We start from the raw sequence: 13,658 nt of genomic DNA on the forward strand, positions 1-13,658 counted from the left end.
GTTGTTCTGCATCCGAAGAGAATCAATGTTTTTTATATGGAAACAAAAGTAAAGACATTTTAAAGCAAACCACAAAAATGATAGTGCAAAAATATTTTATTTATTTAAAGAATTATTGCCAAAAAAACATCCGTTTAAAATAGCATGATGCAATATACAGTCCAGTATGCCTTAGATTTCCGATCATATAAGGCTTTAATTGGAGAACAGCCAAATGTTGATTGCACCTCAAAAGTGTTTTTTTTTTTTTTTGGAGAAATTGACATTTATATTCAGCTAGGATGCAATGTAAATTGATCAAAAGAGTTCTATTTCAAACACTGTTCGTTCAAACTTTCCATTCATCAAAGATTCCTCAACAAAATGAATCAGTTTCCACAAAAATATGAAGCAGCACAGCTGTTGTCAACATTGATAATGAAACATTTCTTGAGCAGCAAATCATCACATTAGAATGATTTCCGTAGGATAATGTGACACTTTTGACTGGAGTAATTAAGCCGAAAACTTAATTATTTTGTTATTATTTTATAACAAAATAATTTTTTATTATTTTGTAATAAACAGTTATTATTTTGTAATAACTGAAAGCAGTTATTATTTTGTAATAATATTTTGTAGTATTATGATGCTTTTATCCAATAAATTCAGCATTGGTGAGCCTTTCAAAAGCATTTAAAATCTTACTGACACCAAACTTTTGTTCAGTAGTGCTATTTTCATTTTTTCAAGATGGCAGGGTAAATGCGAAAATAATTGGCAAAATTGAAAATGCATTTTATACAGTCTGGTCTGATGAAGTTAGTGTGAGGAAATAATCACATGGATCATGGTTTAACATCCCCACATTATCATACACTTAGATTAATAAAGATTGTTGGTCATTCATACAGTACAAGAGTAAACTATTAACATTGGTCATCTTCCAAAACATTTGTTAGTGCAACAACAAAATATAGTTTACAGTATTTTTAATATTGACATGATTTTATTGGATGGTATCTCATTGACTGATGGCATGAATGTATGCGTGTGTGTGTGAGATTATTGTAAAGGTTTAGGCTCGTCTCCAACCCCTCCAGCTAGACGATACACAGCCAAGCTGACCTCATGAGCCAGATTATCAGCACTTTCCTGCAAATTAAATTAAAATAAAATTACATTGCAATTGCAATAACAATCAAATATATTGTGATATTTAGGGCTTCCCCAGACCAAATATTTTTCTAGTCCTTGTAGAGCTGGTAATTACTCCAACTTGTACCACATGATGGCTGTAGATTCATTTAGGTGTTAATAGTGCTGCCACAGAAATGCCATGCAGTCCGAGGACAGCTTGAATGTAACGTCAAATGTTGTCACATGGACCAGCAGTGTTAACGATCTGTCAGTCATAGACCGTGAGTTTGTTTTTTTAAAAGCCTCTCCTCATCAACTAATGTTGGGTTGAATATTAGGCAGCCCCCTAGTGACAAGCAAGAGAAAGTGCTTATAATGATACTAGCAGTGTGTGTACCTGTGTGTCAGCCTCAGCATAGACCCTGACCACATCTTCAGTTCCAGATGGTCTAACAAAGGACCGCGCGTTTTTGTACTTCTTGACAAGCGAGTCGATGGCCTCCTGCAGACCCTCTGGAGTCACGGCCCTCCTCTCTGCATCTGTCGTTTCTATGACACGCCGGTCTGACACCTGCAGAGTCCAGCAGTTAAAACACACACACTTACACTCAGACCTCACAAAACACACATAAGTACACACCGTGACTTTAAGTTGACGGTTAGGCAGGTCTGTGTAAATTGCATCCCAGTCTTGCACAGACATCCCTCTGATCGCCAACACAGCTTCAATCACAAGCATATCCGAGATGGCGTCTCCAACCGTCTGAGGAAGAGAGCAAGGGAGTTAAGTAAGGAAAATTTCACCTAGTTTTATATCTATAGGGCATTTGAAGATGTGGCTTGATGCCGTGTGTTTTTATACCTGGTTAATCAGATTAACTGTGTTCTCCAGGATTTTTACCGCACGTTTTTTCTCGTCGTTGGTGTTCGGGTCTTTCACAAGCTCCAAAATCTGTTTCTGTGCAGCTTTGCTGAACAAAACCTAAAACATATCAGCAAAAACCACTAGTAAAACCACAAGTTAACACACTACTAACCAAATGCATTGACTTCCATAGTATATATATTTTTCCTACTATGGAAGTCAATGGGACCAGAAACTGTCTGGTTACTGTTATTCATCTAAATATCAGAAAATCGGCTGAATGGATTCGAAAATGGTAAAACGCAACTGTTTAAAATGAGCCTATTTCCAAAAAAAAGTGGAGTATCCCTTTAAAGACTCTAAACTGAAAAGCTTCAAAAGTCAGTTTGAATGGGCCGGTCACATAACCACAAGTGTAGAATTGATGACGTTTGCTGAACTCTGACCTGCTAAATTTAAATAGTGAAAATTGCATTATTTTACAATGAACTCACAGTTCCATGTCCATTAGCCTCAAAATACACCCCAATATCATATTCCTGCGCCGCATGATGTAGGTGCTTCACTCCCGTTTTCGTACAGCATACTGTGACCTGTTGAAAGGTCGAAGGTCACCTTAACATCACTGAGTAGCAAGAAATTGGAGAGTACAATAGTAACAGGACATATTTCTAAGAACATCACCTTCATGACGTCCTCCAAGTAGCGAGTTGAGCTGCCATTAGCATATGCTGTCTGAACAACAGCAATCTGTAAATTCAACCCAGCCTGAACACACACACATAGACAAAATTAATGTCTGAATTTACATTTAAAAGTGGCTAATTCCATTCTAGACCGTGTGTAGAACCTGTGTGAGCAGCTCTTTGAGAAATGTGCTGATTAGAGTAGCAATCTTGTCTCCGTCCAGGAGATGGAAGCGGCCCTTAGAGTCAGTGTAATAGTAAACAATGCGATCGGCATCACCATCGAACGAGCAGCCGCGTTCACCTGCTGTCATACTCACACCTGGAGAGAGAAAAGTGAGATTTCTCTGATTATTTGGTATGAACAGATTTAAGTGTTATCAAGGTTTCTTTCATTATTATTATTAAACAAACACAAATTTTTAATCATCTTTTCATCTCATATGAAAGGGGTTTTCCTCATGGGACGTTCAAGGAACCATGTGTTTTCATCCTTCAAAGAGTTCTGACAGACCTTGAGGAGCTTTCTGCTGGACTTTGACGTAATCTGCTCCACACAAGTGGTTGAGTTTCCCACTGCTGCCATCATTTGAAAGCATGACCTGCAGTTCGGAGCGTAGAAACATCTCCATTTCTCTCATCTTCAATGCACCAATGCCATTGGCTCCATCCACCAGAAGCTTCTTCTGATCATCAGTGCGATTTGGGGCCTTTGGAATACAAGTAGAAAAACACTTAATGCTAGAAATAAGCAGGATTATTAAAGTGCCCCAATTATGCTTTTTTGGATTTTACCTTTCATGTAGTGTGAAATATAGTTGTTTGTGAATGTAAAAAAAGGTTTGCAAAGTTTCAAGTATACTCCAAAGTCTCATATTTAACCTATTTAGGTTTGTAATTTGCATAATGCCAGTCTATGGTCTTCACTGGCCACTGGCGAACAAAAAACTACTTTGACCAGCCCTAAAACACTGCAGTTGCAGTTTGGTTTGTTTTGCCTGGAAATCCAATGGATGATGACCCAAGCCTAAAATGATTTAGTAAAGACGGAGCCATCATTACTATATGCATCACAGATTTGGTAATAGGCATTTTGTTTCTGATAAAGCAGTAGACCAATCACAACAGGCTAGGATTTAGAAAGGAGTGGTCTAGAGAGACACTGTGAGAAAAGAGGTGAGGCTGCAATGTTTATTATGAGAAAATGAAAGTGACCTTGGATGCATGCAAAATTATTGTAGGAGACCTACAAAACAAAAGGAGCGTAGTGTAATAAGGGCACTATAGCGTTTGGAGATCATGCAGAACCTTGTATGTCGCCCTTACGTTCTGGGTGAGCTGCAGGAAAGCCTGTGAGAGTTTCTGGTAGTAGCCCTCAACAGTGGGACTGCCATAGCAGCCATTTGTGTTGCAACAGCACACCATATAATGCAGCTGGGGAGTGGTGACCAGGCCATAGTCTTTTAAAAGAAACACACACCCATGATCAACACAGAATAACCAACAGAGCAATGCATCAACCTTTGTACCGTCATATCTCCCAACTGTACACCTACATGTTATTCATGTTAGACTACTTTAATTTTTGCAATGTTAGGAACTTTGTGAACACACCATGAGTTTTGCCTCCTAAACTGGAAACGCCATCCAACACAGCCTGAGAGAGACTGCCACTGCTTGGTCTAAATAAAACAAACAATAAAAAAATGAAAGGAAAATTTGATAGTCCACTTTAGACATTCTACTAATTATAAGTAACTTTGCAACTACATGTCAACTTCCAGTCATAGGACTGTCAAACGATTAATCGCATCCAAAATAAAAGTTTGTGTTTACATTAACATATGTGGGTGCACTGTGTATAATTATTTTATATATATATATATATATATATATATATATATATATATATATATATACATACACATGCTTGTATATATTTAACAAATATTTTCATGTATATACTGTATATATATATTTATATATCATTTAAATTTTATATAAAAATAAATATTTTATATATAAATAATATTTTTTTCTTAAATATACATGTATGTGTGTGTATTTATATATATATACAAAATAATTATGCACAGTGCACCCACATATATTATGTAAACAAAAACTTTTATTTTGGATGCGATTAATCGTGATTAATCGTTTGACAGACCTACATTACAGTATTAGTAGACTGATATAATAAGCTAAGGCTTCATGTTATAAATTTTTCAGTTGATAAAGTATAGCTAAACGTGTATGAGAACCAAAATAAATCCTGATAAGGATAACGACAGTAAGCATGATTAATTTCAGCTACAGTATTGAGTCAAATTTTCAGACTGTGAAACATCTCAAGTTTTTGACTTGATCTACTGGCTTGGCCACTAAAAAGTCTACAGGTTTGGTAACTTCTCTTGTACGTAAGCTTTCAATTGTGACAGTTGTTAACCCACCTGCTTTGTAAACAGAAGACAGGCTTACCTGGTGTCTTTGCCGATGTAGACACTCGCTGGTTCACTCATGCTGATGTCTTCTTTCTCAATAACATCTCTCAGTGCTTTGAGGAGAGAGTCCTGCTCGGCGTTAGCTAGCTGTGTGGCGTATTCCTCCCACACCGCTGTCACCATCTCCCCCATGGGGTCAATTAGCTTCACCCCATTGTCTTCCTGGAAAAGGTGATAACATTGCAGCAACATCCTCGGAAAGTGAAAATGCACCACTGTTCTATTGATATGAGGGTAAATGTGGACACATGTGTGCATGTCTTACCTCTGGGTTATGGGAGGCAGTCACCATGACTCCTATAGTGGATTTAGTCTTTTTAGACCTCAGAGTTGCCAATAGCCCCATGCGGAACATGATGTGGTCCAGATGTTTGGCGTGAGTGCGGAATCCAGCTGTGCCATATTGCAATGTAAGCCCTTCTGGCTTCGGATGCAGCTTGGACTTTTGAGATACCTCCTCAAACTGAGCCATACCTGAAAACAAAGACAAAAAACAACTTAATTTAACAATAAGAAGCAGAAGAAGAAAGTTCAACACTCTTACTTCAGAAATAAAAGAAATGAAACACAAATGTGATGTTTATTTAAAGTCATTTTTGCTTATTCTTATGGTTGAATTGGATCATCGAAGGTCAGCAGCAAAGACATTGGTTCATAAAGTGAGATTAAATACATAAATATTTTTGTATTTTAACATATTTAATTATTGGAGGTTTCCAAAATATTTCATTGTTTTTATTCATTTTTGAGGAATACTGAATCTTTAAAAAAAAAAAGAAAGTAAAATGAGTAAATGCATGCTCACATTTAGTCTAGAACTACAATAACCATCATGTTTACACAACACCTCTGCACTCTAACTCGTGATTTCTCTCAACATGAGAGCTGTCAATTAATGGATAATAATTAATTTCGCGTTACTTATTTGAAAGAGTAGGCTAACTACTATTATTTTATTGTTAATTTAAAGAAATGCACTTCATTATTCACATGAAAAAGTAACTTTTAATGCGCCGTAACCCCATAACATGTGCTTCATGTAGTTATATGCATTGCTGAGATTGGACTATAAATACGAAAAACGTTAAAAAACCAAATCAGTTTGCGATTTAAAGTGATAAAACTGCAATAATCAAATCAATAATCTTCCAATCAATCAATCCGTAGATAAATAGCAAGGATTTGCCTGTTCCAAGTAATATATCCCAGAATAATAAATGAACAACTGAACAATAAAACATGCACACTTACAGATATAAATAGATGTAAACATAATCATAATAACATTACAGTTGTTAAAATCTAAAAAAAAATGAATGAATGAATCTAATCACACTTTTGCAATACATTATCCGGGCTTGCAAACAAAAACAAGACACTCTAACTGATTATAAGAGTTCTGTTGTTTACCAATAAATGAGTTTAATATCATAACAGTTGCTGAAGTTTACACTCACTCTGCTGTTTCTGCGGCTGAAGGGCGTGAGCTCTGAACAGCGCTTCCTACTTCCCTGATTACGTGGCTGCAGTGACGTTATTCGCCACGCCCCCTCCAATGACGTACACAGTGTATTTTTTGCATATTTTAACTATGATTAACCTATGATGTTAGCCTGTGCTAACTGAGAATGTTCGTTGTTATTCCTGAAATACTGAGTTTTACTATAACATATACATATATTAAATTTGAAATAAATCTTATTATTAAATTACATCATATCATTATGTAAAATATTTATTATGTAAATATAATCATGTTTCATTATATATATATATATATATATATATATATATAATGTATACAGTCAGTATATATATATATATATATATATATATACATATACTGACTGTATACATTATGCTGTTTACATTATATCTCAATATAACTTAACTTTAAGAACATTTTCTATGGCTTATAGTGGTGGAGCCCCAGATGGTTTTTTTTTCTTTTTTCTTTTTTTCATTATCAGCTGTGTAAACACATTCAGAAAACATGTTTATGCAAATGTTGTAAAACTTTTATTTTTTTATTTTTTTACAGATGTGTTTCCATTTCAGCTTCTGACGAAATGAAGCAGACAGCCAGAACCAGGAGAGAGAAAGTTTGCGGCCCCTGACCAAATAACAGTTTACTGTTAAGCTCCCCCTCAGTGACGACTGACCCCTCACACACACAAACTAACACTCCATAGCATGCTCTGAAAGGACTTTCAGTAATCTGCTTGGTAGACTTAACAAAATCAGCTCTCGGGTAATATGTGCATTCCCTGTAATCATTTTTTGTTTGTTTTTTATGTCAATGTTGACAAGAAGATTTTGCAGCTGCTTCAACAAGAGGAGGTCCTCATGGCAGATTCCTGCGTCCCGCTGTGCACACTCACACACTACATACAGAGCACAATGGCACATGGCTTTCCTGTCTAAAAGGCTTTAATTACTCGTGTTGATGAATCTGGGGAAGACTGCTGGCTTTGTTTCTTGCCTGAGCTCTGAACTGGATGGTCAGTTTCCAGGGTTACTCTGCATGGAAGGAGGTGCAAAAACAAGTGGCGTAGCGCAAATGAGAAAGGTATACTGGTCTTACTAGCTGACTGGTGAGTAGAAAAAAAATATTGATAGATCTCACATTTTACTTAAAGGAAGATTTGCATTTGAATATTTGACCAATGTCTTTGGCAGATTTGTATCACTTTGAAAACAAGAGACATTATTGGTATTAGACTGCCTGCTTAATATCTGCTAAGACTTTATTTTAATGGTTGCCACACCAACTGACTATAAGTAACTCTGCAATTCCACCAACTTATTCTAACCCCAACAGTTTACAATTCTATAGTTAGTTGGATACTTGTGTAGTGGCTTATAGTTAGTTAGTAGAATGTCTCAAGTGGACCAATGAAATAAAATGTAACCCTTGTTGTTGTTTGTTAAAGCGTCACTTTTGATATTTGTGCAAATTATTTGTGTACTCTTTGTGAAGATCTGAGAGATGGGGGTCTCTAAAAGAGCGCCCGCGACTGATGATATGTCCGAAGAAGGTAGCAAAAAAAACATGAAAGATGATGCAGTACATCTCAGGAGGAGGATAGGGCTGCTGCCATCCATTTCCTTCATCATTGGCACTGTGGTGGGCAGCGGCATCTTCATCGCCCCCAAAGGCGTATTGATGAATTCGGGCAGTGTGGGATTGTCCCTGCTGGTCTGGGCTCTGTGTGGCATCCTCTCCACTTTTGGTGAGGAACATCTTTGGTGCTTATACAGATCAAAGGTTTTGTGTTTTTACATTTTATTGCATCAACAATAAAAACAGCACGTTCACTACACTGCACAATGAATCTCACTAACACTGTTAATGAGTTGTGTGTGAGTTTGCAGAGCTCAGCACTGACCAAACACTGGTGTTTTGAGCGGTGGGTGGATTCTGACTAAACACCTCTGATTGGTCATTGCATTCAAGAGATCAACAAATATGTCTGTTATATTGCTCACCGCTGCAGAAACACATGGGTTTCTATTTACAAAAACATTTGGCAATCTCCAGAGCACAAACATCAAAAGTGCCACTAATCTGACTTGTCTGCTGAGCAGTAGAGTTGCCAAACCATATGATTGAGAAAGTTGATGCTATCTATCACTGCACTATAAAAATAGACAACTATAGATTCACCACACTGTCACCACACTTAGACTGTCTTTAGAAGAAGAGCCTAGCATGGGCTTTTTAAGTTATCATCCCATTTCAACAATGCAGAAATAATAGTCCCAAGAAACTTGAAACCATAATGGCGTAACAACATTTTGGCCTATACCACCAACAACGCTCTTCTGCTTGTCAAGGCTACATTTATTTGATCAGTTAGAATACACAGTAAAAACAGTAATATTTAAAAAAAAAAAAACAATTTATAACATATCATCAGTCTTCATGAAATCATTTGTTTAAGAGTTGTTTTAAATTGTAAAAATATTTCACCATATTCCTCCTTTTTTTTACTGTATTTTTCATCAAATAAAATGCAGCAAAATATTTAAAAAACCTTTATAATTCAAAGATTTTGACCGGTTGTGTGTACTATTTTCACTTTTAGCCTATTGTAACCAGTTCTGAAATATTGCATGTTCTCTTCAGGTGCTCTGTGCTATGCTGAGCTGGGCACAACCTTTACTAAATCAGGGGGCCATTACACCTACCTGTTGGAGACTCTGGGGCCCCTGCCTGCATTCCTGCGACTGTGGACCGAGTTCATATTCATCAGGTGTGTGTGCGAAGAGTGTTTGGGTTTTTATTGTGTTCAGCGAATTTTTAAATGTCCAAATGTCTTTTCAGACCTGCAGTGGCTTCCTATGTGTCTCTGGCTTTTGGCCGTTATGTAGTGGAGCCGTTTTTCTTGCCGTGTGCCGCTCCGACAGCTCTGGTCAAACTCGTCAGCATTCTTGGAGTCAGTGAGTGCTTTACGATCAGCAGTGAATACTTAACGTTTGTACAACAAACTAAAACTGTGATGTAAAACTGTAATCTATTCTATCTATAGCATTTGTGGTGGCAGTGAACTGCTGGAGTGTGTCTTTGGCAGCTCGTACGCAGATCTCGCTGACCTTCATCAAGATGTTTGCTCTGATTCTGATCATCATCCCGGGGATCATGGCTCTGGCCAATGGTAAGAATTGCATGCTGTGTCTACTGCAATATATGCATTACAGTATTCAGGATTACTTTGGAATGTTTTCAAACAAAATCTATTAATTTAACTGCATAAAGATTGTTAAAAAAATAAATTTTTAATAGGCATGCATATTCGTGTTTATTAGGAAAATTCAAAAGTGTGTGAGATATGGGAAAGGGGCTCAGTATATATGTCATTTTCAGGTAATGTTTATTTTATTTCAAGTAACAATAAAAAATGGTTTTAGCTTCAGTTAATAACCCCATTTTGATTATTAATTGCATTATGAGAAAAGAGTAAGGAAACTGACTTCTTATTTTTCTTTTTTTCTGTTTCAGGGAAAACTGAAAATTTCCAGAATGCCTTTGACTCTGATTCATTATCTCTGACCAAACTTCCTTTGGCCTTTTATTCAGGTCTTTATGCATACGGCGGATGGTGGGTATCATCAGTGCTAAATGTCTTAAAGGAAAGGATTAAAAAAAATTATGTAAAGTTTGTTTTTTCTTACAGGTTTTATTTAAATTTCATAACCGAAGAGGTAATTAACCCCAACAGGTATACAGAACTTCTTGCCAAATTGAAACCTTGACAGAGTGTTTTTTATAAATATATAAAGACACCTAAGATTCCTTTCTCATATATTCTTGTTAGAACCATTCCATTGGCCATCATTTTCTCCATGGTTACTGTTACCGTGTGTTACGTTCTGGTCAATGTGGCTTACTATACAATGATGACCGCAGATGAGTTACTGATATCAGATGCCGTGGCTGTGGTTAGTAGACTTTGGAGATGAGTAGCCTATTACAGGATCTAGTTTGGAGAGTAAATGTCTTGATTGTGCTGTCCTACATCCATTGCAGACGTTTGCAGGTCGGGCTCTGCAGGGTATAGCTCCAGCTATACCCATATTAGTTGCTCTTTCCTGCCTTGGAGCTCTTAATGGAGGCTTTTTTGGTTCACCCAGGTAAGGCTCTCAGAAATGTATAAAGGCTAAAAGAAGTTGTGCATCTAAATTTATGTTTAATAGCTTTGGTTTTTGACTTTGACCGGTTAAAAGTGAAGATTTTGTTACTCTGTTCCTGCAGGATGTTGTTCGTGGGTGCCAGAGAGGGTCACTTTCCACTGATATTCTCCATGATCCATATTCGCAGACAAACACCGCTGCCAGCCGTGCTTTTTCTGGTACAGTCACATCCAGTGTACACTTTCAAAAATAAATGTTCTCAAAGGCTTTCACAGCTATGCCATAGAAGAACCCTTTTTGTTTCCCTAAATATTTTTTTGTGCAAAGAACTTTAAAGAAATTTTTCCACTAAAAGAGTGTTTTGTGAAATTAAAGATTCAAAGGATATTAAAGGTTCTTTATCCATCAATGCCAATAAAGAACCTTTTTTAAGAGTGTTGATTACTTACAAATAGTCCATTACAGAATACAAATTACATGATGACAGTTGTGGTTAGTAAAATAATCTATTAGATTACACTACTTTTTGATCACTGTTGACCTAACACACTGTACACATGACATGATTAATTTATACTATTGACATAAAATACAGAGATAAAGAAAATATATCCCGTTCTTTGTTTGCAAGAACATGAAGTGCATTAAACTTTACAAATTGGGGTTTGTGAAGTAACTACTTCACAATAATTTAAATACAACAAAATATTAAAAATGTATGTGTTTACCTGCATGTCATGTGACCATTAACCAACATCAGAGAACCATGAACTTGTGTTGGAATATTAATTTAAAATCTTTTTACTCACAAGTAAAATTGTGTAGGTTTATAAGATGTTGGTAAATAAAAGGAAAATAAGAATTAGGGAGGATAAATTAATTTGGAATAATTACTGTCATTGTGATATGTAATAAATAAAAGCTACTGTAATCTGATTACAAGTATTTAAAAATGCAATCTAATCTAATTACAAGCAGACCTTTTTTCAAAAAATCGGATTATGTAATCCAGATTACATGCATCATTCCTAGCCATATGTGGTTCCTCCATGATTGTCATGTCCGCTCATGTTCCTCCTGATGTTTGCAGTATCCTCTGGTCATCATCATGTTGGCAAGAGGTGAGATCTTTCAACTGATCAACTTTGCGTCATTCTCCCGTTGGCTCTTCATTGCCATGGCGACCTTGGGAATGATCATTCACCGCTACAGATTTCCAGAACATCCCAGACCGTTCAAGGTCCATTTAGATGGCTTATTAATTGAAATATTATAGGAATTTGTCACTGAATTTTTTAAACATTGTTGTGACTGTGTCAGGTCCCTCTAGCAGTTGCGGTGGTCTTTACCATAGTGTGTTTCTTCATCGTGGGCCTGTCCTTGTATTCGGACCCTTGGAACACGGGGGGTAGCTGTGCCCTCACCATCTCAGGAATACCTGTGTATTACCTGACAGTCAAGAAGTCATACATACCTGAACGCTGGAAAAAATCTTTCAGTAAGTACTGCAAAGCAACTTTATGTATTGAATCCATAAGCTTAACATTCATTTAGTGATTCTTCAGTAAAATTATTCCTGCAATCAGTCAAGGCTCCAATCGCTGACCTAAACTTCATTGTGTGCAGATTATTTGAGTCAACAAATGCAGATTCTTCTGGAAGTGGCTCAGCAGGAAGTTCAGACCTACTGATGGAGCATCACCAAACTCAGCTAAATTCATGTGCTGAGTGTTGGGATTGGCGTCAAAGTTTTACATTTTTGTGGTGCTTGCTTGCTATAACTATTGCTCATTTGAACAAACCCCTAACCACCCTACACACTTAAAGACAAAGGTTTCAATAAGGGGTTTTGACAGTGATGCCACAGAAGAACCATTTGTTCCCCAAAGAACCTTACAGTGATAAGATCTTAAGGGGTTAAAACGTTTTGGGTGAACTAACGTTAACCCTTTAAAACAACCATTATTTTCTTAGGTTGAATATTTTAATAATCAGAAGAATCTTTTTACTACTAGGCCTATAACCATTTATGCCAATAAATAACCTTTTATTTTTTGCATTGAGTGTAGCGACTGCACAACAACATCCTGGCACCCTATCAATTCTGCCAATCAACACTCACATTTTCTTGAGTAAAATTCTAGTTTTTATTTAAATCAAAGACAGGAATTAAAAGTGCCCTTGATTGATTGATTTCTAATTTCCATTTTTTTTTAAGTCTCCCTATAATCTGAAGAAATAAATACAATAGGAAGAGAAACCAAATTGTATACTTTGTTGGAAATGACGATTGTAGCTTCTGGTCATAGCATGTTTTCATAGCTCAGAGAAATGCCAGGTAGACAACTTCAATACGATCTTCACAAGAATCACAAAACACATCCTATTGATCCTCCGTTTTTTTTCAATGGCAGAGGGTGTGAATATCATCCGTTTTTTTTTTTTCAATGGCAGAGGGACATCTTTTCATGTTACCAAAAGGTTGACTGTTGAGAAATGAAAGTTGATTAATAAATAGTTTTGAAATCTTACAAAAGCCAAGTATCAAGGCACTTGGTAATGACAGTGACAGATTTTCAAATGTCTGTGCTTGAATGTACTTTTATATTTTTAGGATTTTGTATTTAACTTCTAATGATAATGTGTTCTGACATTTTAACACCATCAATCTGTCAACCGTGCAGTTTTTATATTTTTTATGACATCTTGCATTTTTGTTGTTGCTGTTTTTACATTGGAAGAATACAATATAATGTGACATGAATTAACAGCAACATTGGTAGTCTTCTAAGCATAAGAACTCTGCATGCTTACTAATCACTCTCTATACATGGAAATGAACATTAAAAG

General features: G+C 36.4%; 2 protein-coding genes across 3 annotated transcripts; one reads left to right on the forward strand and one right to left on the reverse strand.

The window, feature by feature from the left end:
* Positions 1–78: 78 nt before the first annotated feature.
* Positions 79–6,725, reverse strand: pgm3 (phosphoglucomutase 3). Of its 2 annotated transcripts, none has more exons than XM_039667733.2 (13): positions 6,632–6,725; positions 5,440–5,648; positions 5,152–5,336; positions 4,285–4,352; positions 3,997–4,130; positions 3,185–3,380; positions 2,835–2,992; positions 2,669–2,752; positions 2,479–2,577; positions 1,982–2,101; positions 1,760–1,882; positions 1,517–1,690; positions 79–1,134 (listed from the first exon to the last, which is right to left on the reverse strand). In XM_039667733.2, exons 2-13 carry the CDS (start codon positions 5,644–5,646, stop codon positions 1,045–1,047), a joined length of 1,638 nt encoding a protein of 545 aa, XP_039523667.2. In that variant the 5' UTR covers positions 5,647–5,648; positions 6,632–6,725; the 3' UTR covers positions 79–1,044. The 2 variants fall into 2 exon arrangements, with proteins under 2 accessions (XP_039523667.2, XP_039523666.2); XM_039667732.2 differs by having other exon boundaries at positions 6,585–6,667.
* Positions 6,726–7,620: 895 nt separating this feature from the next.
* Positions 7,621–12,631, forward strand: LOC120476606 (cystine/glutamate transporter). Its single transcript, XM_039667745.2, has 13 exons — positions 7,621–7,768; positions 8,155–8,407; positions 9,304–9,430; positions 9,502–9,617; positions 9,707–9,832; positions 10,177–10,276; positions 10,352–10,396; positions 10,493–10,616; positions 10,705–10,808; positions 10,930–11,026; positions 11,899–12,048; positions 12,129–12,306; positions 12,435–12,631. The coding sequence occupies exons 2-13, from the start codon at positions 8,164–8,166 to the stop codon at positions 12,497–12,499; spliced, it is 1,476 nt and encodes a 491-aa protein (XP_039523679.1). The 5' UTR covers positions 7,621–7,768; positions 8,155–8,163; the 3' UTR covers positions 12,500–12,631.
* Positions 12,632–13,658: the final 1,027 nt, after the last annotated feature.

The sequence above is a fragment of the Pimephales promelas genome, chromosome 24 (assembly GCF_988280905.1).
Source record: "Pimephales promelas chromosome 24, fPimPro1.hap1.1, whole genome shotgun sequence".
Taxonomy (NCBI): domain Eukaryota; kingdom Metazoa; phylum Chordata; class Actinopteri; order Cypriniformes; family Leuciscidae; genus Pimephales; species Pimephales promelas.

Excerpts from the sequence above, each read along its gene's own strand:
- pgm3 (XM_039667732.2), bottom strand. The coding sequence starts at position 6,606 with ATGATATTAAACTCATTTATTG. Across the intron at positions 4,131-4,284 it reads TTTAGGAGGCAAAACTCATG|ACTATGGCCTGGTCACCACT; the intron begins GTGTGTTCACAA and ends TTCTTTTAAAAG. Across the intron at positions 1,135-1,516 it reads ATGCTGAGGCTGACACACAG|GAAAGTGCTGATAATCTGGC; the intron begins GTACACACACTG and ends TTTAATTTGCAG.
- LOC120476606 (XM_039667745.2), top strand. The coding sequence starts at position 8,164 with ATGGGGGTCTCTAAAAGAGCGCCCGCGACTGATGATATGTCCGAAGAA. Across the intron at positions 9,431-9,501 it reads ACCGAGTTCATATTCATCAG|ACCTGCAGTGGCTTCCTATG; the intron begins GTGTGTGTGCGA and ends ATGTCTTTTCAG. Across the intron at positions 10,809-10,929 it reads GGCTTTTTTGGTTCACCCAG|GATGTTGTTCGTGGGTGCCA; the intron begins GTAAGGCTCTCA and ends CTGTTCCTGCAG.